Below are 27,880 nucleotides of genomic sequence, written 5' to 3'. Positions count from 1 at the left end.
CAGCACTCGCTGCCTGCGCTGCCGAGCCTCTGCCTCTCTGCAGCCCTACAGCCTCCAGCAGCCTTCGCCATGAGCACCACTGTCAGGCAGTACTCCTCCTCCATGTCCCTCAAGGGGCCCGGGGGCCTGGGTGGAGGCTCCACCAGGCTCTCCTCCGTGCGGGGGGGCACCGGCGGCTACAGAGCCCCCAGCGTCCACGGAGGCTCCAGCAGCTACTCTGTCTCTTCCCGCATGGTCTCAGGCTTCGGGGGTGGCTATGGGGGCAGCTACTGCAGCAGCGTAGGAGGGGGCCTCGGCGCTGGCTTTGGGGGCAGCTATGGGGCTGGCTTTGGGGCTGGCCTTGGAGCCGGCTTTGGAGCTGGCTTTGGAGCTGGCTTTGGAGGCGGCGATGGCATCCTCCAGGCCGGCGAGAAGGAGACGATGCAGAACCTCAACGACCGCCTGGCTGTCTACCTGGACAAAGTGCGTGCCCTGGAGGAGGCCAACACCGACCTGGAGGTCAAGATCAGGGAATGGTACAAGAAACAGGCGCCTGGTCCTGACCGTGACTACAGCCCCTACTACAGGACCATCGAGGAGCTCAGGAACAAGGTAGGATGCTGTGATTACCAAGATACCTTCATTAAAGTCAGTTTTAAAAAGATGACCCTGTTTCTAAAAGCTGAAGGGAAGAGCATTAACAAGGAACAGATAATTGGCCTGAGATGGGAAAACAGAAGGAGCACAGCTGGAAATAATAGTCATAATTTATGGTGAGCAGTTTCTTGATCATGTTCTCTAGAAGGCACAAAGGTGGGGCTTCTACTGGCTGTTTTAATGCAGGGAGAAAGATGGGCAGGAAAGCAGGAGGAGGCTCTCAGACATTGGTCCAGGTTATGCGATGCTGTGCAGCTCATGCTGCCACAACACCCATTTCCTGCCTTCCCTGGATGCTACTTACAACCCAAGTATGTGCTCCCTTCGCCAGGCTCCTGATTAAGCACTCTGCAGGCAGGGACATGATATCTCTTTGGCAGAAGTTCCCCACTGGATGATATGCAAATGGAGATGCCAGGTTGTTCTCATGAGCATCCTGCAAAGCAGATCTTTTTGAGCCTGTTAGGAGGCTCAGGGTAGAGGTTCATAAAGAAAGAAGCTGCACTATGGGATGGCTGCACTTTGAGAGGTGCAAACAGGGATTCATAAAATCCAGGCGTCAGAACACACTGGGCTGTGGTAGGTGGCTTCAGAGATGCTGAACGGAGTGTGTGCCCTGCTCTAAATGCAGTAGATGTAATCATGGCCAAGCTCGTTTCTTTGCTCTTAGCAGCTCTCTGGCTGATTTTAGGCAAAAGTCTTTGAACAAAAGCACCAGAATCCTTCCCTCCCTATCCTGTCACCATTGTCCTTCCTCTGCTCTCATTACTCATCAAGAGCTGATTGCCCGGTCCTTCACCACCGCCTACGCGAGGTGACAGCATTCTTAGTAAGCTCAGGTTCCACAGGAGGGGATGGAGGGGTAGGGTTGGGTAATGACTGTACCTGCTCTGTGAGAGTAAATGCCAGGGAAATGAGGCTGACAGGCTCAGGGGTCAAGCCCTGGGGAAATCCCATTTCTGGAACTTTTCAGCTCTGGGGCTTCACCCTGGGGTGAAGGGCTCCTGCCCGGATGCACGAAGCTTCTCTTCGCACTGCAGCTTGGCAGGCGTGCTCTGACCTGGAGCTTAGCAAAGTGGAGGCAGAAGCTGTCTCCAGGTGCGAGCAGTCAAAGGGAGGCAGACCCTTCCCTCCCGTCCTGCACCACTGGGGGAAATTACCACGTCACTATTCCCGGATTACTGCTTGGACACTCCCTAAGCACCAGAACTCAGTGAGAGCTTTCCATTAGCTTGTGGCTACAGAAATTACCGCTCATTAAATGGCCAATCACTTCCAAAATCCCAGAACAAATATTTGCACCTCGGGTGTTGTTACGAAAGCAGAACAATGCAGGCACCAGAGACTCCTTCCTCAGCCCTTTTTAACTCCTCGGCTGGGCTGTTCAATGCCAGACAAATCCCAGGGTGCTGCCAGGACTCCAAACATGGTGTGAGTGCCTGGAGGTGCCACTCTGACAGGGCAACAGGCCGTGGCATGTGCCCATGCCAATGTCTTCACATTCAGTCAGTGCAATGGGAGACTGAGCATGAGCATCCTGCCTCTATCCTTGGAAGTCCAGCCCAGCGGGCAGGAGATTCAGTGCTGCTCCCGCCCTGCTCCTGAATGGGAACACAGGCAGCAGTGTGCTGTTTCTTGGAACTACTTTTTCACTCTTTCGATTTCTTTTATCCCCTGCCAGATTCTTGCTGCAACTGTTGAAAATGCCAACATCGTCTTACAGATTGACAACGCCAGGCTGGCAGCTGATGACTTCAGAACCAAGTAAGTCCAATGCCTCGGAGAGCTCTGATGAGAAGGAAGGAGAAGCCAGCCTGCTTGAGGCTTTGCTTTGCTTTCTGCGACTGAAGTTGCTCCAACCAGGTCACTTCTCCCTAAAAGTGTGGCCTTTGGGAAGTGTACATCTCTCCCTGGACACAGCATTGTCCTGACATTCCTGCACTGTGGAGAGCTGTGCACAAAGGTTTAGGAAAAGATGCTTGGCAGAAACACATATCTGGGGAAGGAAACAAGGCAAATCCCTTTTCAGCTGGGCTGACGTGGAAATGTGTGTGTGTGTCCCCAGGTTTGAGACGGAGCAGGCTCTGCGCCTGAGTGTGGAGGCCGACATCAACGGCCTGCGCAGGGTCCTGGATGAGCTGACCCTGGCCAGAGCTGACCTGGAGATGCAGATCGAGAACCTGAAGGAAGAGCTGGCCTACCTCAAGAAGAACCACGAGGAGGTGAGCACAGAGCCCGGCTCAGACTGAGACCTACAAAATGTACCTTGTGCTCAATGGAAAGGGTTCAGGGAAAAGTGCAGGAACATCTCTGCAGTCAGGGCTGTCAGGAGACACTCCAGTGGGTAAGGGGAAGGGAACCAATCCTTTCTGATAGGACCTTCAGGAGAGGACTGTGTGCTGGGTGCAACCAAGGTATTTGACATGATAGCAATATACCAACTGCACTCTGATGTGTATCCCGTGTGTCTTTTTGTGCCAGGAGATGAATGCCCTGCGCGGGCAGGTGGGTGGCGAGATCAGCGTGGAGATGGATGCTGCTCCTGGAATCGACCTCACCAAGATCCTGGCTGAGATGCGGGAGCAGTACGAGAGCCTGGCGGACAAGAACCGCCGGGATGCTGAGCAGTGGTTCTTCAGCAAGGTGAGCTGCTCGACGCCGGGCAGTGGGGCTGGGGCTGTGCCGCTCAGCGGTGCTCTAACGGGACGGCTCTGGTTGTGCCTTGCTGCAGACGGAAGAGCTGAACCGGGAGGTGGCCATCAACACGGAGCAGCTTCAGAGCGGCAAGACAGAGATCACAGAGCTGCGCCGCACCATCCAGAGCCTGGAGATAGACCTGCAGTCCCAGCTCAGCACGGTACGAGGGGTCAGGGGCACACGGGGCTGTGGGCAAGGGGACACATGGCTGCTCCCGTCCCTCCCGCTCCCCATTCCCCCCTGAACCCGTCCCTCTGCTCCACATGCAGAAAGCGGCACTGGAGAGCACCTTGGCTGACACAGAAGCCCGCTACGGCACCCAGCTGGCCCAGCTCCAGGGGCTCATCACCAGCGTGGAGGAGCAGCTGGCTGAGCTGCGGTGCGACATGGAGCGCCAGAACCAGGAGTACAGGGTCCTGCTGGACGTCAAATGCCGCCTGGAGCAGGAGATCGCCACGTACCGCCGGCTGCTGGAGGGCGAGGATGCCCAGTACGTAGAAGGGCTTTGCCTGGGAGGGCACATCAGGAGGGGATGGGTCACAGACACAAAATGCTCTCTCTGGGGATTCAGTCCAGTTGCAGCTTTCAGGGTTCATCTTCATCCTCGACCATGCTCAGATGCCCAGTGGCTCTGTCCCTGGTTTCTGCTGTACGTGATGCTGTAACAGGCACCTTGCCCTGCTGGAAGCGCCACTGGTCCCTCTACCTCTTGGAGAGGAGCAGTAGTTTCACCCTTTTCTGTTTTCCTTCTGCCTGAATACAGAGCCTGTGTAACAACAGAAGACCGTCCCTAACTTCTCTTTGTTTTCTCCTCGTGCAGCATCTCTTCCCAGTACTCCTCCGCGATGTCCTCACATTCCGGCAGAGATGGTAAGTACTGATGTTGTTACACCAAAGGCTTTGAGACCTGCCCTTAGAGCAGTGGCCACGCTGATGGAGTGAAAACCACCCTTGGGGTGTGCTGTGCCACCTCGCTGGCTGAGCCAGACTGACAGCTGTCAGGAGAGTTTGTGTGCCCTGTACAACTGCTCAGCACGGGCAGAGCTGTCAGGAAGGGCAATTCCTGGCACTCCTTTACCACAAGGATTTGTCCTCAACGGACATTACAGCCAGTGGTCCGACTTTATGGAGACCTGAAAAATCAAGTGACATCAAGTATTTAAGGAGTGTGCCTGTGGCCTTCTTGAGCCTTCCCATCAGCCTGGCTCTTCCCTCTTCCCAGCCAGCATAGGGTTGTGTAGAACAAGATTTTCCAGTACCTTGCGGAATTTCTGACATCCCCTGAAGAACACGTGACATCTGATAACGTGTTAAGCAATTCCCATCTTTCCTGCCCCAGGAACAATCATTCTCTGCCTTCCTTTCGCAGTCATGTCGTCGTCCCGCCAGGTCCGCACGATCGTGGAGGAGGTGCAGGACGGGAAGGTGGTCTCCTCCCGGGAGCAGGTTGCACTTACCACTCGCTAGGAGGGCGAGCAGCTTCCATGGCCCCTCAGCCCTGGGCTCAAGGGAACTTGGAGCTGCACCAAGCACCATCTGGGCCATGTGTGATGGGGCTGGGTCACAGAAAGTGTCTGCTTCATTCTGCTGCTCCTCCTTCCCCTATTACCCCAATTACCTGTGGGTGCCCCCGTGCACTCTGTACACATTGAATAAAGCTTTTTTCCCTTGTTCTTGCAACTGCAAACTTGTCTGTCCCTGGTATGTGATCCCTCCAAGCCTCAGGCTTGTGTGCTCATGCCAGGGAAAGTCCTAAGAAACCACAAGAAGGCAGCAAGAGGAGGGTAACAGAGGGGTATGGGTTTCACCTGGAGCAAAAGTAATGTGATACAGCTTTCAATACTGAACTCACTGCTTGTAAATACACAGGACCAAGACACCAACTAGGTAGGTTTGATACAAAATGAAGGCAGTGATGGAAGGATGATGTCTGATACCAACGTGCCACATGACTGATAAATAAAGCCAACAAAACAAAGCTCGGTTCTCTAACTCTTGGTACCATAAAGAATCACTTTCTCCTGTAAGCTGAACTTAAATATCTTCAGCAGGACTACTATGTACCATCCCAAGACACGCACTCAACGTCAGGCTGGTTGGCAGATCTCATACATACATCCGTCTGTCTTACTTGACTGTCTTTAAATCACATTATTGTGCATGATGAAACTTTATACAGGTCTTTTCATGCTGCCCGAGGCTGCATTAACAGGTTGCACAGTAGGAATTGCTTAATCCACAGAGGGATGAGTAGCAGTAATTGTTATCACTATAGCATCTAGTAGATCACTGCTCAAATCCTTCTTAAAACACGCAAGCTAGTTCCCGTCTGCCAACAATGTCTGCAGGCAAGCTGCCATCAGGAGAAGGCAACACGGTTTGGGTGCTGGCAGCCAGGCACCAGGTTCGCCTTTGCCCACTCACTTCCTGGAGAGCAGCAGAGGAGCAAACGGATGCTGCCCTGGTCCCACATCACCTGAGGGCTAGATAGGAGAGGAAATCATTTCAGACCCAGAAGCCTGATGGAATCACTTAGATCCAACTTCATGCTTTCTAGCCAGTGGTACCAGGGAGCTCTGTCCAGTCTTGGGCCATGGCCTCATGTTTGGCCTTAGACCAAGGGAAATGTTGATAATTTGCAGTAAATTGGCTTCCCTTCGCTTATAATGCAGCACAAGGAGCTCCTGGGGCTGATATGGAGCACATCCTTGGGACCATTAATGGTGATTCACTGCCAGCCTCGCCAAAGACATCACAGTCCTCAGGGAACAATTACAGAGGCATCCTGCAGAGGCTCTTAGAAAGTGCTGATGGTGTCATGCTGGGCATGCCAAGACAAGCAGAAGAGAGGGAAGGTGATCGAAGAAGTAGGGAACCTGCCAGGTCTTTCCAGAAAAGGGAGTGTGAAGAGATGCTATCATTCTGCATCACTGCTGAGCAATTACAGAAAAGGGTAGGAAATGAAACACAGACCAGAGCAGAGGTCACTGACAGCTCCACAGAACCCTGATATCACAAACAGGAGACAAGCTCAGGCAGTGCACAAGTAACCACTGTGTTACATTACAGTACTGTGAAGAAGGAGAAGACCAACCACTGCTGCCCACAGTTTGTGCCTGTGAAACACGGACAAGCTATCACATTCAAGAGATGGGTAAGCACTGGTTTTGGAGAGCATTTTTCAAATGCTCTGTAAGGTGCAAACACAAGTCCCTGTTAGGGTTCAGCAAGGAGTTAGAGAAACAAGTCCTCGGTGAAGAATGGTGGAACTTTTATGGACAGCAAAAGAGAAAAGGAAACCCAAGAATGCCTTTGAAAGGTATTTCATCAGCAGAGACACAGAGAAATACGTAGGATATGCCACTGTCAAACTTAATATGTAACAGCAAAAACACGTACAACAACTAATACTTAAAATGTGTATCATGGTTCTGATCTTCAAACCCCATGTTTGTAGCACATAATTGTTTTTACAATGCCCTCGAGAAGGCGGGTTACTGTGATTATTATTTCCAGCCTACAGAGAATGAAATTGAGATTTGGAGAAGCTGAACTATTTGCCTGGAGTGATTTGCAAAGGTGGGATCAGAACCCTGGAGCATCTGGTGTCATTAGCGAGATGGAGACCAGCTTCAGACCAGCCAATAAGGAGCAGAAAAGGAGTGGAGTGACAATGACATCAAGAGCTCAATAAGTATCACTTTGTAAACAGCAAACACAAGGATTTTCCATAGGCGAGACTGGAATTCAGTGTCAATGAGCAGACAGGAGCCAGGGCTGCTGCAGTTCTCACTCTGTCGCTGTACCTAGCCCTGCTCAGGCTGGAGGGACATACAGGAGACAGAGCCGGTGTCCAGTGTTGGCAGTGCCTGGCTCCAGCTTCCCTCTCCTGGCACTCCCTGGTGGCCACTTCACAGGATAAAAAGCAGAATGAACCCAAATAAGTGACTAAACTGACCTAAACCTAACTTGGGCTGGCAGCTCCGCGGGGGGACAGCAGCAGCTTGGCACCGGCAGGGACTCAGGTTCTGGGTCATGTCTGAGTCCCCAGGGAAGTTCTGTCGGACACGAAGACAGGCAGTGATTCAGGGAGTGTTTGTAATAACGTGAAATGCTGGCTCGCCTTCCTGGGGGCACGTTCTACTTTCTGTAGTCCACATGCATTAGCTCAGGAAACACTCTTAAAGTATCTCTGCTCTGGAGCCAGGCTGAGAGAGCTGGGCTGGTTCAGCCTGGAGGAGAGAAGGGTCCTTAATGGGAGACCTTACAGCAGCTCGCAGTGCCTAAAAGGTGCTGCACTCACTTCAGTGCACTAAAGGGTGCACTGAGAGGGGACTTCAAGAAACTGAAGAGGGCTTTGGACAAGGGCCTGTAGTGACAGGCCAAGGGGAATGGCTTGAACCCGCCCGAGGGGAGACTGAGATGAGCTCTTAGGCAGAAGCTCTTCCCTGTGAGGGTGCTGAGGCGCTGGCACAGGGTGCCCAGAGAAGCTGTGGCTGCCCCATCCCTGGCAGTGCTCAAGGCCAGGTTGGACACAGGGGTTTGGAGCAAGCTGCTCCAGTGGAAGGGGTCCCTGCCCGTGGCAGGGGTTGGAGCTGGAGGAGCTTTGAGGTCCCTTCCAACCCAAACCAGTCTGGGATTCTATGAAAATATCCTGCGATTACCAAAGGACTTCCTCAGGGGAAATCTCATCTTTCCTTCTCATTTCCATTGCCCTTTTTAATCTGACAATTTGGTGCGGTAGAACAAGCCTCGGGAATAAGGCCACAGCACCCATTTACCACCATCCTGCTCTCCTTTATAAAGCCCAGCTCAAGCTGCAGATGTAAAGCTGCAGAATAGTTCATTTCTTGTCATTTTTCATAGTGTTCATTAAATGGGAACAGCACCTTTGCCTAGGGGATGCCTTTCTGCTCATTTGTTACTTGAAGTAATAATTTTCCCTTGTCAGGTCTGCACTGCTCTTCCTGGAATGCCTGTGGGAGCCCTCATAAGTCATCATTCCTCTCCTCCTCTTCCTCCCTCGGGTGCACGCTGCCTGCGAGGGGTCCAGGTCAGCTGAGGCCACTCATGAGGCATTGCCTGTGGCTGGCTGCAGGGCTGCGGTGAGCTAAGTGCTGTCTGTGGACTCCAGTCTGGAAGCCAGGAAAAGTTAATTATGGAAAGAGCCTCCACGACACATGCAGAACCCATCATTACCAGATCTCCTCATCAGAAAAGGAAAATCTCTTTTAATAAAGTGAGGGCTGTAACTGCGGCCAGGTCTTGAGGTGTGAATGGGTGTAAAAGCTGGTTTAATAAAAACGTCAACTCTTGCATACAAAAAAAAAGCTACCACGAAGTTGACGCAAACCCAATAAAACCAAGAGGGGAATTATTCTTCTCCTTTACAAACGCTGCAAAATTCTCATCACCTTTGGCTGCAGAGACCTATGGTAACGTCTGAAGTTCAAACTGTATGGAAGAAACGTGGACATTTCTGCTTCGGTTTCATGAATAACCGAATAAACTGCACTCATCAATGTTTTCACTTTTCGCATTGGAAAAGAAAGGACTGTGCTTTCCCAGTTACACGAATTTTGGTGTTAGCTCAGCACCGATTTCTCAGCAATTCTGTGGGAAAAGGACAGATTCTGGCCACTTCTGCTCCTGCTCCGCAGCAGAGGCTCCAGGGCGTGCCACAGCACCACGGCACCAGCTCCTCCTGCTTATTGCGGCTGTAACAAAGCATGGGCACACACAGAATCCACACCACATCGAAGCCGTTCTGTATTTACAGTGTCAAGATAAAAATCAAGACTACTGAAGCTGCTGCAATGGCATAAGCAACATTTCTGACAGAGGCTGGACCTGACGCATCCTTCATGCCATGTATGCAGGTGACCTGGATGCCAAACCCAACGCTGAGCCACACACGGGGGAAGGCAGCCAGCATTAGCATGGCTGTATGAATATTATTAAACAAATGAAAGATTCAGATGACAAAACATTTTAATTATTTCCCTTCTTCCTCAATTCAGCATTCCAAGAGTAAAAAAAAAAAAATAAAATATTTTTCTAAATGAGCTTTTCCAGTGTCTTTTCTAAATCTAAGACATTTTCCTTAGATTAAATTTGGAGAATTCCTGTGGTGCTGGTTGGAACTGGGTCAGACTGATGAGGATCAGGCTGCTTCTGCGATTCTCTGTGTTACTGCTTTAGGGATCTTGTGAACCCCCTCACACGGCCGTCCTCGCTTGGCAGTGGGCACTGACAGTGAACTGCAGCATCTGGCATTCAGGAAATGCCCCTTCTCTTTTGGTTTGGGTAACGATTTGGATGTTTTGTCTACCCTGGAAAGCAACAAACCAAATCCCACGGGATCTCTCCTCTGCAAGGGGATGCTCTGATGCACACTGGAGAAACAGAAGTAAAAAGTCATCCCTGGTGCACTCCAGTGCAAATATTCATCTGTGCTCCCCCAGAGCAGCGCATTTCCCAGTCAAATGACCTGCAGCTCGGCAGGTTCTCGCTCAGCTCCAGCAGGATGGGACAGACCCTCACGGCGAAGCAGTGCAGGAAGCAGTACCCCCAGGGTGCTCTGCTGGCTCTGTCCCAAGGCTGCAGGGCAGCTGATGGAGGGGGCACCCTCGCTTCTGGTCACAAAGGGGTCGAACAGGCTCCGGCAGATAGGACAGCTTTCCCACAGCTTTCCCTTTCCGGGTAGACTCGCCCACGGCGGGGATGGATAATTGCTGTGGTGTTTCACTCCCCGGGCACTCTCGGGTATCGTCAGGTTTTGTGTCACTCTTGTTTAGTTGTCATCACAAGTCAGACCTGATGATTCAGGAAGTAACGTTTTTGATGTAGTTTTGAAACACGCTTCTGTTAACCAAAGCACCTTTCTGTTGTGGGATTTCTGGAGACAAACGCCTTTGGGGAAATATTTCCAGCTGAAAAAAAGTAAATTAGTACTAGCCAGGTCACAAGGAGGAAGAATAAACAGCCCTTCTCCGGTAGCAGGATCCACAAGGGCTGGTATAAATAGAGGACTATGGGGACAGAGGGATCACAATCGGATCCTGCAGCGATCTGTGCAGCTCGTCCTGGGCTCGGGGTTGGATCCACGCTCGCACGATGAGCTGTGCCGTCAGGCAGGTTGTTACTGCCTGTTCCCAAGGCAGGAGCAGCGCGGGCAGCTCCGCGGCTGGCAGCGGAAGGAAGGTCTCCTCCGCCTCCCCGGGGAGACACGCTACCTATGACCTCGGTGCTGTGATCGGCAACTTTTCTGGTGACAGTTTAAGCGAGGGATTACTTGGGAAGCAGCTGAGCGCCGGCAGTGCTGCTGGTGGGAGCTTCGGAGCTGCCCAGAGGGCTTGTTCTGCCCTTGGATTCGGCGGTGGAGGCATCTGCACTCGAGGTGGTGGGTTCACCAGGGCTAGTGCTGGCTGCGGTGATGGGATCTTATTTGCTAACAACGAGAAGGCAACGATGCAGAACCTCAATGACCGCCTGGCCTCCTACCTGGACAAGGTGCGGCTGCTGGAGGGAGACAACGCCGAGCTCGAGTGCAAGATCAGAGAGTGGTACGCCAAGGTAGGGCCCAGCTGCGAGCCACGGGACTACAGCTGCTATCATAAGGAGATCGAAGACCTTCAGAACCAGGTAAACCTGTCTTCTTCGAGACAATCCTAATATTTCTATGGGTTTTGCCTTCACATGTGGATAGAGCAATGTTAGATGCAATAGCTCTGTCTCTGGAGGAGCAGTCGAAGCCATAGTTTATATGAAATGATGGTTGGAGGGAGGAGGACACTTGCGTTTACAAAGAAGTTTCAGCCCAGCCTGCCCTGCCAAGCTGCCACATGAGTTTCCCCACTGTGATGCCATCTAATTGATTAATAATCCCAATATATGGAATTGTTATAAAGAGGGGGATGCATTACCACAAGCAGGTGTTTCCTCTGGGGGCCTTTGGGAGCCAGAGGAAGCCACAAGCCAGAATCCCTCTCCTGCGTTTTCCTTTCCAGATCCTGTGTGCAGCCATGGAGACTAACAAAATCCTCTTGAATATTGATAACAACAGGATGACTGCTGATGACTTCAGAGTGAAGTGAGTACGGCCCTGTGCTGGGCTGGGGGGGTTCACACTGCCTGCAGAAGGGTTGGTGAGCAGTGGTGATGGGGAAATCCCAACCCTCTGCTTGTCACGCTGCCCTACTAAACTGCCCATCTCTGTGAAAGGCTGGCTGCCATTGACAATGTTGGCAGCATGGCATGCCTGAAGTGAAAGGAGAGTTTGATCCTAAATGTTTCCCCCCACAAACTCAACTCCAAGGCTCGCCATGGTTTACTGACCTCTCTTTGTTGGCTGTGGCTCAAGGTACGAGGCCGAGTGTGGTCTCCGGCAGAATGTGGACACAGACATCTGCAACCTGCGCCCGGTGCTGGACCAGCTGGCGAGCTGCAAGACCGACCTGCAGCTGCAGTGTGAGGCCCTGACTGAAGAGATGTGCTGCCTCAAGACGAATCACGAGGAGGTCAGGTTGCCCCATAGGGAATTAAGGAGCAAGAAGAAGGAAAGTGTCCCCCGCCCCAAGTGTCAGTATTACTGATATGGTGCACCTATTCCATGCAGGAAATGAGCTGTCTGAGGAAACAGGCCACTGGAGATGTGAGCGTGGAGGTCAATGCCTGCCCTGGTCCCGACCTGAGGAAGATCCTGGAGGATCTGAGGTGCCAGTATGAAACGCTGATGGAGCGCAACCGCAAAGAGACTGAGCAGTGGTACGCCTGCAAGGTACGAAACACATCCAGAGCTGTCCCCTTCTCTGCCTCTTGAGCGAAAGGGAAAAAAGATTTAGAACACTTCCTGAGATGCCTTAATCTGTGTCACAGATGTGCTCAGCTTCCGATTGCACTGCCCAGTCCCTGTATTATTCTGTTTGCGGCAGAGGGGCCACCACATGGCATTGCAGGGTCACAACGGAATAAATGGGGGGCTTCAGATTTGGAAATGCCCAGGTGCACTGCAGGGTGTGCACAAGCAGGGGGAGCACAAGCAGGGTGTGCACAAGCAGGGGGAGCACAAGCAAGTTGTGCACAAGCAGGGTGTGCACAAGCAGGGTGGTGAAGCCCCTGCCGCAGCAAGGGGTCTAACCTTGCAGGTGGAAGAGGTGAATCTGGAGGTGGTCACGAGCAGCCAGGAGATCGAGTCAAGCAACAAACAGGTTACAGAGCTGAGACGTCAGCTGCAGGCCTTGGAAATCAACGTACAAGCCCAGCTCACTATGGTAGGTGATGCCACTACAATTCGCATCTCGGCCCCCCGGCTCACTTTGGAGCTGTACCTGTAACCAGACGGGTGAAGCTTGCAGCATCCCCAAGTACCTCTGTGTTGTTCCCATTGTCAGAAAGAAAACCTGGAATCATCCTTGGCGGAAACCGAATGTCGCTACAACAAATACCTGGCTGAGCTCCAGAACCAGATCTCCTGCGTGGAGCAGCGGCTGGCTGAAATACGAGCAGAAATGGAGTGCCAGAACCAGGAGTACAAGACCCTTCTGGACGTCAAATGCCGCTTGGAGCAGGAGATCCAGACCTACCACTGCCTGCTGGAGGGGGGCCAGCACGACATCATGTATGCAGACCATTTACAGACCCTCACACAGTAACATCTCTATGCTTTGACTTAGAGGGATACGACAATTCGTGGTACCAGTGGTAAAAGCAACGTTGTGGTGAGGAACCAGCACTGACCTGCTACAGACAGGGCCTATTAGCAAACCATGAGGCATGTGAGGGTTTGGCTCTGAGCAATGTCCACAGTCCAAGCTAAGACCATTCCCCATCTTGGGCCGATGGAGGTGGTGGGCTTGGCCCCAGAGCTGTGCAGCACCACAGGTCCTCAGAGGGCGGGTTCCACTCTGAGCTGGGCAAGGTCCCTTACGAGCACTGTCACTGAGTTTTATTGGCTTTGTCACAGCGAGACAGGCTTAGCGACTGGCAGGGAAATGAAGTGAAACAATAAATTATCTACTACACATTTTCAGTTTCACACAGCAATTTAATTAAAGTTCGGGGAGATTTAATTTGTATGCAAAGCAGCTGGCTCTGCCCTGCCTCCCATCGACCGAGATTTGGAAACAGGGAGGCACACTGGTAAGCTCATAAACGCCTCATACACACAGAACCAGCCCCAGCACCCCCTGCTCCACTAGCTTGGAAAAAGAGGGATTTAATGGTGGTAGCCTGAGGTGGCTGACTTACATAAAACATCAGGTTCTGTTCCAAAATGCCACTTGTAAAGGATGAAACGACACTGTTAGAGCTTGTCTCAGAGCCTTGGGTAATGCTCAGTGTGTCACGATGGCAAAGCACTGGCTGGCAGCAGACAGGCAGGGTGGAGGATGTGCTAATTAATTGCTGCTCTTAATGACCTTAATGGTTTGAGGGGGAAATGACCCACAGCGACTGAATAGACCCAGCTAAAGGCAGTGCTCAGGTCGGGGGCAGGTCTGCAGGGTGTGAATGCCGGGGCTTCGGTCACCGGAGCTGTCTCCTTCTCACAGAGGGCCGGGAGCAAGAGGAGTCCCCGCAGCACCAGCTGGAAGAAGCGGTGGGCTGAAAGCCGGCATGTGCCAGCCCTGCGTGCCCTGAGCCCGTGTGCAAGGATGTGCAAGGTGAGCTGTGCTCTAGGAGCCTGTGAGCATGGCCAGGAACTGCTTTAGTCCTGCTACATACGCGGGGAGGAGGAGGACGAGGGGTCTCCAGGCTTTCCTGGGTGGTGAAGAGGGGCTGGAGGTGGTTTCTTCTCCCTGGAGAGACGCAGTGCAAGGAGCCGGGTGTGCAGGGTCGCGGTTGTGACTGTTGGTGGTGGAGCACTGGGATGCAATGGGCTGTGGTAGAAAGCAGGGGCAGAGGGTGCAGCTATGGGGCATTTATAGACTGCATAGAAAATGTGTTTGACAGTGGGGGTTTATTAGTGGTAAGTGTGCTTAAATAAGACTTTCAGCGCCACATGAACATGAGGAACTGGCAGGTGGAATCAGTCAGCCACGAGTCTTTCAAATGTACAATTAAGCAAGCAAGGGGGGAGAGGGAAAAGAAGGGTCAGTCCCAGAGCAAGTGGGATGCAAGAGCAAGGCTCAGTGTGGAGATGAGCCCTGCAAAGCCCCATATCCTGCTCTCCCTCGGCAGGTCACGTCAGGCAGGAGAGCTCCCGCCAGCCCCATCGCATCCCCGAGGCCTCTCCAGGAACACAGCACAAAGAACCTGACAGCTCCGGAAGGGCCCCTGCAGACCGGCTGCCCCTGTCGCCTCCCCATCCTCACCCGCTGCCGCATCCACCAGCCACTGGTGTCCCCACTGGGACCAACCTGCTTTGCACTCAGTTGTCTCACCACTACCACAGCTTGTCTCTAATAAACTTCGCTACTACTGACACAGCCTCCAAACCCACAAATGATTTCTACAAGGAAGTTGCCACACAAGTATCGAAAACATCGTTACACAGGTAGTTACATTCATCATCCGCCCTCGGTTAGAAATCCACCTTTGATCTATACCCCCAAAGCAAGCACTGCAAGGGGACAAGAAAACGGCCTCTGCCACACCGCTCCTGCTGAATTCAGGTCGATGCAGGGTGGTGACGGGGGAAAGGGCCCAGCTGATGCTGCACAAAGGGACATTTGTTGGATGGGGCCTTGAGCAAGCTGCTCCAGTGGAAGGTGTCCCTGCCCATGGCAGGGGGCTGGAACTGGATAATAAACTTTAAGGTCCCTTCCAATCCAAACCAGTCTGGGATTATATGATTTGCTACCAGAGGAGGAAGCATAAGCTAAAACATGAAGTAGAAGGTAAACACTCGGGGAGGGTTACAGGGTGCAGGGAAGGAGGCAGCCTGACCCACAATCTCCTACTGAAAGAGACTTCGGAGCAAAAATCGAGTTTTCATTAAAGTAGGTGTGTGCTAATATAACATAATATAACATAATGTAATGAAATGTAATACACAACACCTTTGAGTTATTATGAATGTGCACTAACAGGATTAAATCAAGAACAACAAGTTTTCCCCAATGCCCTTGGAGCAGTAATGTGGAAAGCCGGGCTCCGCTGGGCTCGACACACCCTTCTGGTGGAGGGCTGCAATTCCCAGAGAAAATACTGAATAAAGAACCTCTAAATGGGTTGTTTTAGAGAGGCAAGCAGGAAGAACCAGCTGGCAACGTGGGAAGATAAAAGGGCAGACAAATTAATACATGGGAGAGGGCTTTTTTTAAAGTAAGATACAATAAACAGACGGGGGAAAAAAACACGCTGCTGTTTTATTACCACAGAGAAAGGAATTACAAACCCAGTCAGGAGCACAACTGCTTGTACAAGCAAAGACTTGGGATCCAGCTTGTCCCTTCTCACCCACAGCAGAATCTGGAGAGGGGCTTTGGACAAGGGCCTGTAGGGACAGGCCAAGGGGAATGGCTTGAACCCGCCCGAGGGGAGACTGAGCTGAGCTCTTAGGCAGAAGCTCTTCCCTGTGAGGGTGCTGAGGCGCTGGCACAGGGTGCCCAGAGAAGCTGTGGCTGCCCCATCCCTGGCAGTGCTCAAGGCCAGGTTGGACACAGGGGCTTGGAGCAAGCTGCTCCAGTGAAAGGGGTCCCTGCCCGTGGCAGGGGTTGGGGCTGGAGGAGCTTTGAGGCCCCTTCCCACCCAAACCAGTCTGATTTTATGGTTCTGTGGCTCTGTTAGTTTTCAGTGTAATAAAATATTGGATGGGGTTTGATGACTAACCTAACAAGAAGACGTCAGGGGATACAATGAGTCTGAATTAGGGTCCATTTCTAAAGAAAGGAACAGCTCCAACACTTCTGGAATGACAGCACGGTACAAGCTGAAGCTGGCCACACAGAGCTGTTCTCTCAGCATAAATCACAGCAGTGATGGAGCTTTTGTTTCTTCCTCTGGTCTGTGCTCTGCAAAAAGCTTGGTCTGCTCCTGGGTCACCTCTGGTGCTCTAACCCAGCCACACATTGTGTCTGACCGCAGCAGCACCGCAGGGCAGGGACTGAGCCATCCCACTCCGAGTGTCCCTTCGGGGGGTGGACTCTGCCCAGCCTCTGTCCAGGTCGTAGACACTTGCTAGCCCTTGGGGTAATTAACTGCTCTAATGAGCTGCTGTTAAATACTTTTACTAAGTCCTGTATCTCCCATTCCCACCACACTAATTACACTGTGCATCTCAGTGTTACTTGACCTGCCCCAGTGTTTACGTGGCACCTCTAAGGCCACTGCATTAATGCTGTGCAGCAATAAAAAGATGCCTTCCCTCCCAGGTGAGTTTATAGTGATGGGAAATGAAGAGTGTGGAAATAGCACAGGAAGAGAAGATCAATGAAATGTGGAAGATGCAGCGCGTGGGACAGCAGGACAAGAATCACCTGGGACACTGACCGGAGGCAAACGTTGATCACGCTGCCCTTATGCAGCCACTGGCAGCAGCACACAGGAAGCACAGCTCGCAAGAGCTTCTCTTCTCTTTTAATGTGCAAATCTTTAAAGCAAGAGCAAATGAGGATCTCAAAGGGGAGTTCTTTCAGCACTTGGGCTGGTGGCAGAAGCTCTCAGCATCACAGCCAGGGCTGCAGATGAAACGCAGCCTGTGATTGCTCAGGCAGATACGGACTCTGTGGTACAGACCAGACACATGGGAACTACAGCACCATCAGAAAAGGTCCCTTAGGACTGAATACCCTAAAGGATGAAGGTAGAGAAGAAAGAGAAAGAAACCAACCACTTCTGCAAAATGCCACTGCTGAAAATGAGCTGTGAGTTCAGGGCTGTGCTGCACAAGCAGTTAGAGATGATGACAGTATTCTGCTGTGGTGTATAAGCTATAATTTCTTTATAAAGTCTACTATATAAAGCATCCAGATGGGTACAGTCTCACTCACACCCATAGTAACTGTCTGTGGGGTTTACATTTTTTACTGGCTTGTGTAACATTCATAAAAAACTATATAGAGGAGTAAACTACTGCTATAACCATGCAGGAGATTTCTCAGCTCAGTACCCTGAATAATGTAGTTTAAACTGCCACTACAAGCCTTACATTGAAAACATATGGAAATAAAGAGACTTTTTAGTACGAGATAAAGATGAAGACACCCTGGGGAGGTTCTGGCTGGCGGGTGTCCTGGCTGCCTGTCTCTGCTGCCCCTCTGTGTAGTGTCTGGGTGCAGGAGGCACCTGAATGTTCCCATCCTCTTGGCAGGTCCTGCTTTGACCCCCATGGCTCTGGTACAGGGACCGTGGGCTGAAGCCGTTTCTCCTCTCGCCTTGCACTGCGCTGAGCTGCCCATGCAGGAGGGGAACCGCTGGAGCTTCATTCTTCCGTCAGTATTCAAATCTGTCCCAATACAAATTCCCTGGTACTCTTCTTTGCCATGATAATCAGCAGCGCTTCCAGGGATGCAAATGTGGGGAAGTCTGGCTACACTGTTATCATCTGGTAGGCGCTGGAAGGAAATTAAAACCCTTCACAAAATGAATCAAGGAACACTGTGAGCTTCAGTAGGAAGAAATGTGGTTCTGTTCACCTCCATGTTCTGCTGAACTTCTACTTCACCACTAGCAAATGCTCAGAGGTAGTCTGAAGATGTGAACAGTCAGCAAGAAACCGAAACAGAGTCATCACCTTGGTCTCTGAGGCTTATTTAAGAGCTGGGATCATGCTGTTACCAAACCCATTGTGATAATTATTTCTCTCGCCTTACAGGAGTTTGCTAAACATGGTGGTATAAACCAATGAGTCACTGGCCAGAAAAAAGTCATGGTCTGCATTTGAAAGATGGGAGCATGAGGTCTGGAGCCGGCTCAGTATCACATCAAAGCAGTGTTTAATAAGTGATGCCTAATGGCTATTATGCAAATTATTAATAGTAATTACAAGTGACAAGATAAAATCATATTCCAGTGTGGTTGCACAAACATCACTGAAGCAATGCTTATGAAAGCAAAGCTCTGTCAAATTAGACACACCTTTCTTGTAGTTGACACAAGAAAACATTATCAACCTTGATAAGAGAAGCGAGCAGAGGGTGGGAGAGATGAGTTGATGTTCTGCACCCAGGCTGGGCACGGGGACAGTCGCAGCTCCCACAGGACCCAACTCCACTGCCCACAACATCTCCTGGGACTGTAACATCCTCCTGCCTCCTCCTGAGCTGCCCATCACCATGTGTCCGTATTTACACTTGGTACCTCTTGGTCCACTTCCAGATCCCTCTTCTCCATAAGGCCCACAAGAGTTCACAGTGTTTGTGTGACACAGACCACCGCTGCTTGGCCTGGATAACGGCCTGACACCGCTTCCTTCATTTCCATCGGTGTGAAACCGCTTGTTTCCTCCTGTCTGACATTTAGGTTGCAAATCCTTTGGGGACATTCTTCTGTCTTCAACTTGCACAGTCCTTTCCTACACAGAGCTCTGCCCGAAGGCTGTGCCCCTGAGCTATGGGAATACACACAGTTACAAAAGTGGAGGCAAAGAAATCAGTTTAGTGGGGAGCACAGCCAGTGCTGATGGAACAGAACAAGATGGTGTCTCACAGCTAGAGAAAGCAGAACCCTACAGTCACAAGACACACACACGCCTCTGCCCGGGCTGTGGTCATACAGAGCAGGGCAATACCCCAAGTGCTCGAGCACACAGAGCTGCAGCCATGCAGCCAGGGCAAGGAAACCCTCATTGGTTCGAAACTACAGCCTGGGCCTGGCTTCTGGATGTGCCACGTCCCAGTGAAACTGGCAGGAGCCCAGTAAAGCTCCAAAGGCTGTCATTATATCCCAAACATGAGTACTTCAGAAGAATTGTGTATTTTCTGCCTGTGGACCTTTACACCAGGATGTACGTAGAAAGTTGTCCAATGCTGCGAACCACTTTGGTTTGTGGAGCAAGACCTATTCCTTCTTGCTATCATGGAACTGCTGAAACAAGGTCGAGGTGCTCCTTGCCCACCTGGAGAGATCATCTGACATCTGCCATATCCCATCCTAAACCTAACTCTGAAAGGGAAAGAGAGTCAGTGAGCAGTGCTCGCTGTAGGTTGCTATTAGGTAACTTCTGAAAGCCTCCACAGCAGAGCAAAGCTCCAAGCAATCCAGACATTATATTAATTTCTGTTGGCTCTTACAGCCACACCCTGCCTCCAATTATATTCCTCAAAAAGGCAGATGAAAGCCAGATTTACTCCCCATCCTCCTTTCTGCTCCTGATTTTCACTGTGGCGAGTCTCGGCTGCGCGGGGATGTGTTTGCAGGGGGAGGATGGACTCGTATTTCAGGCAGTGCAGTCTCAGCCAGGATCTGAGCTCTGCCAGACTCCAGCTCTGTCCTTGAGCAAGTTATTTCCCTACACCATCCGAATCATGAATATTCCAGGGTGCTGCCAGCCTTGGGTAGGCGCCTTTTTATCATTTCTGATCTTAGTGAAGAAAGAAATAATCTCAGTGGAGAGTGGAGAGTCCTCACTTGAGCTGGTGAGAAGATGATCACATCTGTGTATGCTTGGGGACACTCTCCTCTCATGGTGACAGGAGCCACCCAGCTTCCCGCTGGGAAAGGAGATGGGGCTGAGGTGTGAGCAGAGATTTCCTCTGCCCCTCTTCGGAGGTGACGGCTGCACTCAGGGCTCCCTGTCAGGTCACACTCACAGAGGATTTATCACAACTGCTCCTGTACCTATGGACGTACTTGAGTCAAAGGTCACTTGTGAGTAAGAGTTGCTTGAAAATTCCACCCCGTGGGGAACAGAAGCCTCCGTTCCCTGGAGAGCAGAATAGCCTCTCATTACAGCAGTCTGTCGGGGAAAGATACTCGCACTGGTGGAGCCAGTTCTCCGAACGCTCCTCTGGCCGGTGCCTGGTTTGGGAGATGGTGCTCCCATGACCAGCCAAGCTGTGCCAATGCCTGCTGCTGCGCTGACAGACTCAGATCAGAAAGGCAGGAAGATTTTCTCCTTCTTATTTTGTGCTCAGCACAACCTTGGTGATGGCAAAGACCTGCGGGATCACATCCCATGCCAGGCCGGGAACTGGATATATCGCCCATGGATACTCCCTTTCCTGTCATCTCTTTATCTACAATCACCACAGACTGAGGCAGCATGGACAGCAATTAAAGTAATTGAAAAATAACTTCAGAGAGGTACTTCATGCACTTCCAGCAAGGCTGTGCAACATCCAGGAACAAGGACTTCAACACTCAGCAGGCCTGATCTCCACACACTGTGAGCAAGTTGCCTTCCTGGGTTTGCACGACAGGAGAACTAAACCCACGGGGGAATTTCCTCTGAGGTTAAAGAAATCTCACAGTGGAGCCTGTGCTAGACCTGTGTGTCCTTGTGCCAGGTGGCAGACACCTCACCATGGGACCCCTGGTCTCTTCACTGCTGCTGTCGCTGTTACTCACACTTTCCAGAAGTGAGAATTTATAATTTCCCATTTTTGTTCCATGCAGTCTAGCACAGCACGGGATACAAAACTGTTTATTGGACTAAGAATAAAATAAATACAAATTAATAGAAGATAAAAGGCACTTTGATGTTATAAATACCAATGTTTCTCCTTTGTACATAATCTAGGGCAACTTTTTTTCTTGACTTGCTGTAAAGTTTGCATCATACAAAAAGCTGATGACTCATAAAACATTATTTTACTTTTTGGAATAAGCTGCTGACATGTAAAGTATCTTCCCTGTGAACTGGGATTTCTAGAGGGAAACTGCCTATGGGCTATTTATTCTTGGCATAAACAGCAAGACTAGCCAGCCCCGTGGGAAGAAGAAACACCCTTTAGGTGACACCCCCTTTGGAAGGTATAAATAGAGATCTGCGGCAACAACCAACCTGCAGTCTGATTCAATATCAAGCTGTGCATCTTGCTTTGGGCTTTGGGTTGGAGCTGCAGCTGTCCTCAAAATGAGTTGTAGTATTAAGCAGACAACTGGCTCTCTCAGGGGCAGGACCAGCGGGGGCAGCTGTGTGATTGGTGGCGGTGGTGGTGGTGGAGGAGCACGGATCTCCTCAGTCTCTTCTGGAAGATACACCACTTGTGGGATAGGTGGTGGCCGAGGGTTTTCTGGTAGAAGTTACTGTGGCGGTGTGAATTATGGAGGAGGACTGAGCACCGGCAGTTTGGTTGGTGGAAACTTTGGAGGTGGCTTAGGAGCCGCTGTCCTCGGAGGATGTCCAGGCATGGGATTCAGCGGTGGCAGCGCTCGCTTTGGCGGTGGCATGGGAGGTGGCATTGGTATGGGTCTTGGTGGAGGGGTAGTTGGAGGTGGTTTTGCTGGTGATGGCATTCTTCTTTCTGGTGACGAAAAGGTCACCATGCAGAACCTTAACGATCGCCTGGCTTCTTACCTGGACAAGGTGAGATGCCTGGAACAAGAAAACGCTGACCTGGAGTGCAGAATCAGGGAGTGGTATGCCAAGCAGGGCCCTTTTTGTGAGCCACGGGACTACAGCTGCTATTACAAAGAAATAGAAGATCTTCAGAATCAGGTAACACCACTTCTCAGCTGTTTTCTCCCTTGTAAGCTTCTCCCATGGCTGGTTCACAACTCCAGGCAGTTCTCAAGAGTAACAATTCCCTGTTGTAAAATGCTTTTCGTAAACAGCCCTTACCAGCCTGCAGAATGCCCTGGAGCTCACGGGTCAAACCTCCAGTGTTTGGACTGGTTCCATTGCTTTTATTCGTCAGATAGGTTTGAAGGGGGAAACGTTACCTTCACGGGATACATGTGCATTGGCTCTGTAGTCTTTCTGAATTAGGGTTTGTGCCAAGGTGTTTAAATAGATACATGCCAAGAAAGCAACTAAAAGAGAAGTGAATAATGGATCGCATTAATTTGCCTGAATTCATGTTCTCTTGAGATCAGTCTTGCAGAATTCCTGTTAAATGTTATTTCATTTGTTACAAGTTTACTTTTCCATTCAGAATTGGGGAAATATGGGGCAGCTCATTAAAAACAAGGGCAAAGAAAGCATTGCCAGCCCCATCCTGAGTGTGTGATTTGCAATTACAAACACTCGCAAAAAAACTCTCGGATGTCAATGCGCGAAGAAGAATAAAGGGAAAAGAATCCAGGAAACAGATGGAATGAGACAGACTTATAATTAAGCCTTGAAACAAACTTTTAGATCTCTTATCCATGAAAGTAAGATTTGGATTTCAAAGGGTAGGTGGATTGGGGCAGGAGCTGGACAACCCTGACTGTACCTCCCTGGCTGTCTGCATCAGTACCATGTGTTTTATCATTTCAATGCCTTCATTTCACAGAACACTCCCCCTGTGACTGCTGCTCTCCTCAGCTCCCCCATGCCTGCACCCAGTAGTAAAAACCAGAGCGAGGGCAGGAGGTTAGGTCTGGTAGCACTGGTCACTGGGTACACTTGAGCCTGAGGACACACGGAGGAGACTTCAGGAGTGAATATTCTTTTTTCCAGATCGTCTGCGCAACCATAGATAACAACAAGATCATTCTGAACATCGATAACAGCAGGATGACAGCCGATGACTTCCGAGTGAAGTGAGTATCCCCCTGGCTGCCCCTTCCCCTGTCAATGCTCCTGCTCGCAGAGCTGGTAAGAAGCAGATCTCAGACAGGGCTCCTGTGATCCCCTGGCCAGGACAAGCTCTTCCATCCACTGCCTTTAGAGCTGCCCTAATTAGTGGCAGCTCCAGGTGGAAAGTCTGGGACCAGAAGATGGTTTTGAGCGGAGATTAGAGGTCCTCAGAAAGCAGAAGGGCTCTGCAGACAGGGAGCAGCACGGGTTCACCTGAGCTGCTGTTCCAGCACGTGGTGTCTTTCAAAGGGAAAGCTTTTGATTTTCCTGTTGGAGCACGGAAACATGGTGAGTGACAGCTCGACCCAAGTGAAGAAGCTCCCGAGAAGGCAGACTGAGGGCAGATTTGGCAGAGCAAGCCTCAAACTGTTGTTAGCATCCTGCTAGGCCAGTCAGGAAACTACCGCTGTGAGAAAGATGGATGGCCAAATGAAAAGAGCACACGGTGGTGTCAGACACTGACAGCTCCTTCTTGCCGGCAGGTACGAGACGGAGCTGGCCCTGCGCCAGAGCGTGGAGGCTGACATCAACGGCCTGCGGCAGGTCCTGGACCAGCTCACGCTCTGCAGGTCTGACCTGGAGGCGCAGCTCGAGTCGCTGCGGGAGGAGCTCTGCTGCCTCAAGAAGAACCACGAGGAGGTAGGATCCTGCCCGCGCTGCACAAGGATCCAGCAGCCTCCCTCACTGGGGTTCCTACCCCTTGGGTGCTGGCTGCAGGGGGCAAGTGGCTGATGGAGACAATACATGTGAATGGGGGCTGTGAACATCCGGGCTCTGCCAGGGGTTTGGCTTTTCCCTACCAGGGAACTTGGCTCCTGGACTTTATTCCTTCTTTTTAAAAACTGACCTGCTCTGGGCGGTGTTTGCAGGAGATGAACTGCTTGAGGAAACAATCGACTGGAGATGTGAGCGTGGAGGTCAATGCCTGCCCTGGCCCAGACCTCAGAAAGATCCTGGAGGAGATGAGGTGCCAGTATGAAACACTGATTGAACGCAATCGCAAAGAGGTCGAGGATTGGTACGAGTGCAAGGTGAGTAAAATTACACAGCTCTGACCTGCCCCAGCTAACACAGAGCAATATTTTCACAGTCATTTAGCACACATCAAAATCACACAACATACTGTAACAGCCTTTAACATTGATTTAACTGGACCAAGTGACACAGGGGATGCTGCCACTCTGTGGCCCTGCCATGGGGTGATGGGAAGCGCTGCATGTTAGTGACACTTGAGACAGGAACTCTTTACAAAGCAGTCAGTGGTGAGAACTAACTGGACAGCAGTGCTATTAGAACAAGAGGGTTTACTCTCCATTAGGATGAGAGAGTTAACCCAAACCTTTCCCATGTATGATTTTGCTAGCTTCTCTGCAATTTCCTTAGTCCATCTGACTTACGTTACACATTCCCTGATGCTCTTCCTTCTGGATTGGTGATTTTCAGATTGAGGAGGTGAATCGGGAGGTTATTACAAGCGGTCAGGAGGTAGAGACGTGCAACAACCAGGTGACTGAACTGAGACGCCAATTGCAAGCCCTGGAAATCGATCTCCAAGCTCAGCTCAGCCAGGTGGGTGCTGAGCTGGTGGCAAGCTCACCTGCCTCACAGTTACGTTTGATGTCAGAATTCACAGTTAAATGCAGTGTTTCTCATCCCGTACTGCTGCCTCCTGTCACCCCTCAGAGGGACAACCTGGAGTCCTCACTGGCTGAGACGGAGTGTCGCTACAACAACCACCTTGCTGAGCTCCAGACCCAGATCACGTGCGTGGAGCAGCAGCTGGCTGATCTGCGGGCAGAAATGGAGTGCCAGAACCAAGAGTACAAGATCCTGCTGGACGTCAAATGCCGCCTGGAGCAGGAGATCCACACGTACCGTTGCCTGCTGGAGGGGGGACAGCAGGACCTTATGTAAGTAGGCTTGAGACACACCAAAAGACACAGTGAAATGCCCTGTCCTGGGTATTTTAACATACCAGGAAAGTGAACAGTAAGTGGAGGTGCTGCATAGCCCCCTCACCCTCACTGCTCTACCCGGCTGCCTGGCAATCGGGGCAGACAATCCACTTCCCACCCTGTGCCAGCCATTGCCACAGGAAAGGTCACCGCAATATTCTGCCAATTGAGAGCAGCGGGGACAGTGAAAAGCTGCAGTTCCAGTTCATCTGTCATTTCCATCACTAAAATGCTATTTTCCTGTCCCCTTAGTCAGCAAGGAGGAATTGGCCAGTCCTCAGGTCTAGGAGGAGGAGTTGCACGAACAAGTGGAATAGGAGGAGGAGGTATCATTCGAACAAGCCACACTTATACTTCATCTTCCCAGATGCCATCCTGTGCAGCTGCGGAGATACAAGGTAAGCACTGCAACACTCAACAGGATTTCCACAGTGCAGCAAGCACAGGCAGCAACAGGAACCTTTCCCACGTAGCTTATAGGTGCTATTTGAAAGCTTCATGGTGAGGCTACTGGGAAACACATGATGGGAGGCCATGGGGGAGTGGTTACAAGTGCTGCCAGGAGCTGTGACGATGCTAGAATGCAAAAGGGGATGAGGGGGAAGAGGGATGGAAAGGAGAGGGACAGGCTGGCAGGCAATAGAGATCATGGAGAAAGGGCTGGCAGGAAATCTGGGACAAAGGAAAGAATAGGAGAAAGCAAGTGCCTAGAAATCAGGGAAAAAAAAAGCAGGAATCAGGGGAATACTGGCAGAAAATTACTCACACTAGTTCAAGGGGAAACTTCCAGCCAAACTGAAAAAGAAATAAAGAAACATGGTGCCAGCTGGTCCATGAGGAGTGCGAGCAGGGCACTGCGCTGGCAGGGACCCTGAGGCCATTCCCACACCCAGATTGCTGGGGGGGCAATGGCTGCAGCTTCCACCACTTGGTGTGTTTATGTACGAGGGCAGAGCGTGCTCCAGCAAGCTCCCTGCCCCGTCTGCCTGGCTGGCAGGCAGCAAGCAGGCCTCTCCAGGAAGGACAGGGTTTATCTGGAGTTCTGATCGCACTGGCTGGTGGAATGAGCACGGGCAGAGAGTGACAGTGTGGGAAAAAATCTATTTTTTGCTATAAACAAACTCACGTTTCCTTTAATCTCCCCAGTGCCTTGCAGAAGGATTTGTGATTAAGCAGAGAAATGAGAATATCCAACAAGAGAACCCTGAATCTCTTCATCCAGAGCCATGGGTGAAGAGAGAGGATATTTAGCGTACGCCCCTGCAGAGAGCAGGGATGTGCTCTTCTGTGTTACTCAGCAATGCTAAGCCATGTGTCACAGGGATAAGCAGAGCGTTGGGCCACATTCTGCTTTATTTTGCTATGTGCTTTTTCCAGTCTGTATTGTTGCATGTGCCCAAGCACCATGACTATTGCTGGAGCTCACCAGTGGTGTGATCACTGTGTACCTGCTGGTGAAAAAACTTCTCTAATAAAACCTTGCTTCTGCCTGATGCAATCAAGAAGCCTGTGTCTAGAAACTGCCTTCCTTTAGAAAAGCAGGTGCTGATCCATGCACAAGGGCCACCTGAGCTGGTCGGGATCCCACCCCACTGGGAACAGAGCTGCTTTGCCAGTGGGAGCCAGGGAATGGCCTCGCTGACCTCGCAGGTCCTATCCTTCTCCTCCTCCCTGTCAAAGCTTGTAGCACACGTGGCCTGTTCCTGCATGACATCCCCATGTCCTGCATGAACAGATCAGGCAGGTGCCCGTGGGCTGCCCACACAGCACTGTGCTACAACACAGCTTTAGACACATTCTGAGAGTCAGTGATGGAGACAGATTGCCTCGGCCCCAGCCCAGTGCTGACACATCTGGGCTGAACATCTCATACTACATCACCCAGCCTGGGGACTGCGATTAGGCTGAAGAAGAAATCTTGATCTCCAGAACTGTTCCAATTTCTGCTGACACAGCTTGTATTCCGACCCACTGGTTTCATTTCATAGGAATTTTCCCACTGGGAAAAGGATTGGAAGCAAAAGGTTTATATCCTGCCTAGTTTCACATAGTGACTGAATCATTTACTGGTCATCCTATTTCAAAGAGTTTGAACCTGGACATGAGGAACCACTGAAAGATCATCCTTACATTAAACACACCTCTGTAGAACTGGAGAGAGCAGGATGGGAGCTGAAAAAGTGCAGCTCAATGGAGAATAGAATGGGAAGAAGAGCCAGCTAGGGCCTTTGGATGCCCTGAGCCAGAATGTCTCAAACCTCATGAGCATGGCAAAGGTCCCTCCCTCCTTGGGCCTCGAACAGCAGCCCTGTAGCTGGGGCTGAGTCAGAAGGACTGGCATGCTGTGGCCATGCATCCTGACACTGACCTGTGTGGCAACACGAAGGCAGCAGCTTGGTAAGTCAGGGCCCTGCCACATTTGTGGTGGGTGCAGCCCTGGGAACCAGCCCTGGTGAGCTTGCAGAATGTTCAGTTAAAAGCCATCATGAGCTGGAGGGTGTTCTGAGGTTTGGTCCAGGAAAGCAAGCACTCATGGGTTTTACATGTCCACCCCACCCTGCAGGTTCAGAGCTGAGCAGCAGCACTGGATGCTGCTGTTGTTCCCGGTACGCTGTGATGTGGCTGTTACAGTCACATTCACTGCTGAGATGACCTGGCAAAGCAAAACTCCTGGTTACTCATTTCTGACAAAAGCTGGAGGTTATGGAGCAGCCAGTCCCAGGGAGGAGGAGAAAGGATACGAAGACAAAAGCATTTCGGGACCATATATGCAATACAGTGGCACACTTTGCTAGCATCAGGTCTTTTATATAGAAGTGAATTTATCTGTCACTACAGAAACAGACTTAACACAGCCTGAAACCTTCCAGGACAGCAGCACCTCCAATGCCTGTAGCTGGCAAGTGTCTGAAGAAGCCCAACCATTAATGTATCAGGAAGCAGGCGACAGGGGCCCTTCTGCTGTAAAAGGCAGAAGTTTTTAAAC

General features: G+C 51.1%; 3 protein-coding genes across 3 annotated transcripts; all 3 read left to right on the top strand.

Moving 5' to 3' along the window:
* On the top strand, positions 1–5,020 carry LOC136023906 (keratin, type I cytoskeletal 14). The gene is made up of 8 exons (XM_065698909.1): positions 1–591; positions 2,318–2,400; positions 2,702–2,858; positions 3,118–3,279; positions 3,368–3,493; positions 3,603–3,823; positions 4,154–4,203; positions 4,703–5,020. The coding sequence occupies exons 1-8, from the start codon at positions 70–72 to the stop codon at positions 4,798–4,800; spliced, it is 1,419 nt and encodes a 472-aa protein (XP_065554981.1). The 5' UTR covers positions 1–69; the 3' UTR covers positions 4,801–5,020.
* Positions 5,021–10,449: 5,429 nt separating this feature from the next.
* Positions 10,450–14,568, top strand: LOC136023909 (keratin, type I cytoskeletal 19-like). Its single transcript, XM_065698913.1, has 8 exons — positions 10,450–10,977; positions 11,343–11,425; positions 11,696–11,852; positions 11,951–12,112; positions 12,480–12,605; positions 12,726–12,952; positions 13,884–13,994; positions 14,512–14,568. Exons 1-7 carry the CDS (start codon positions 10,450–10,452, stop codon positions 13,969–13,971), a joined length of 1,371 nt encoding a protein of 456 aa, XP_065554985.1. The 3' UTR covers positions 13,972–13,994; positions 14,512–14,568.
* A 6,721-nt stretch (positions 14,569–21,289) lies between these two features.
* On the top strand, positions 21,290–26,097 carry LOC136023904 (keratin, type I cytoskeletal 13-like). Its single transcript, XM_065698906.1, has 8 exons — positions 21,290–21,874; positions 22,820–22,902; positions 23,422–23,578; positions 23,809–23,970; positions 24,383–24,508; positions 24,623–24,849; positions 25,147–25,292; positions 26,041–26,097. Exons 1-8 carry the CDS (start codon positions 21,290–21,292, stop codon positions 26,064–26,066), a joined length of 1,512 nt encoding a protein of 503 aa, XP_065554978.1. The 3' UTR covers positions 26,067–26,097.
* The last annotated feature ends 1,783 nt before the right edge of the window (positions 26,098–27,880 follow it).

The sequence above is a fragment of the Lathamus discolor genome, chromosome 20 (assembly GCF_037157495.1).
Source record: "Lathamus discolor isolate bLatDis1 chromosome 20, bLatDis1.hap1, whole genome shotgun sequence".
In the NCBI taxonomy this organism is placed as follows: domain Eukaryota; kingdom Metazoa; phylum Chordata; class Aves; order Psittaciformes; family Psittacidae; genus Lathamus; species Lathamus discolor.
This window is presented reverse-complemented; position numbering and strand designations above follow the sequence as displayed.

Coding starts and splice junctions, on each gene's coding strand:
- LOC136023906 (XM_065698909.1), top strand. CDS start 70: ATGAGCACCACTGTCAGGCAGTACTCCTCCTCCATGTCCCTCAAGGGG. Junction 592..2,317: donor TCGAGGAGCTCAGGAACAAG/GTAGGATGCTGT, acceptor ATCCCCTGCCAG/ATTCTTGCTGCAACTGTTGA. Junction 2,859..3,117: donor TCAAGAAGAACCACGAGGAG/GTGAGCACAGAG, acceptor TTTTTGTGCCAG/GAGATGAATGCCCTGCGCGG.
- LOC136023909 (XM_065698913.1), top strand. CDS start 10,450: ATGAGCTGTGCCGTCAGGCAGGTTGTTACTGCCTGTTCCCAAGGCAGG. Junction 10,978..11,342: donor TCGAAGACCTTCAGAACCAG/GTAAACCTGTCT, acceptor TTTCCTTTCCAG/ATCCTGTGTGCAGCCATGGA. Junction 11,426..11,695: donor GCTGATGACTTCAGAGTGAA/GTGAGTACGGCC, acceptor CTGTGGCTCAAG/GTACGAGGCCGAGTGTGGTC.
- LOC136023904 (XM_065698906.1), top strand. CDS start 21,290: ATGAGTTGTAGTATTAAGCAGACAACTGGCTCTCTCAGGGGCAGGACC. Junction 23,971..24,382: donor AGGATTGGTACGAGTGCAAG/GTGAGTAAAATT, acceptor GGTGATTTTCAG/ATTGAGGAGGTGAATCGGGA. Junction 25,293..26,040: donor TGCAGCTGCGGAGATACAAG/GTAAGCACTGCA, acceptor TAATCTCCCCAG/TGCCTTGCAGAAGGATTTGT.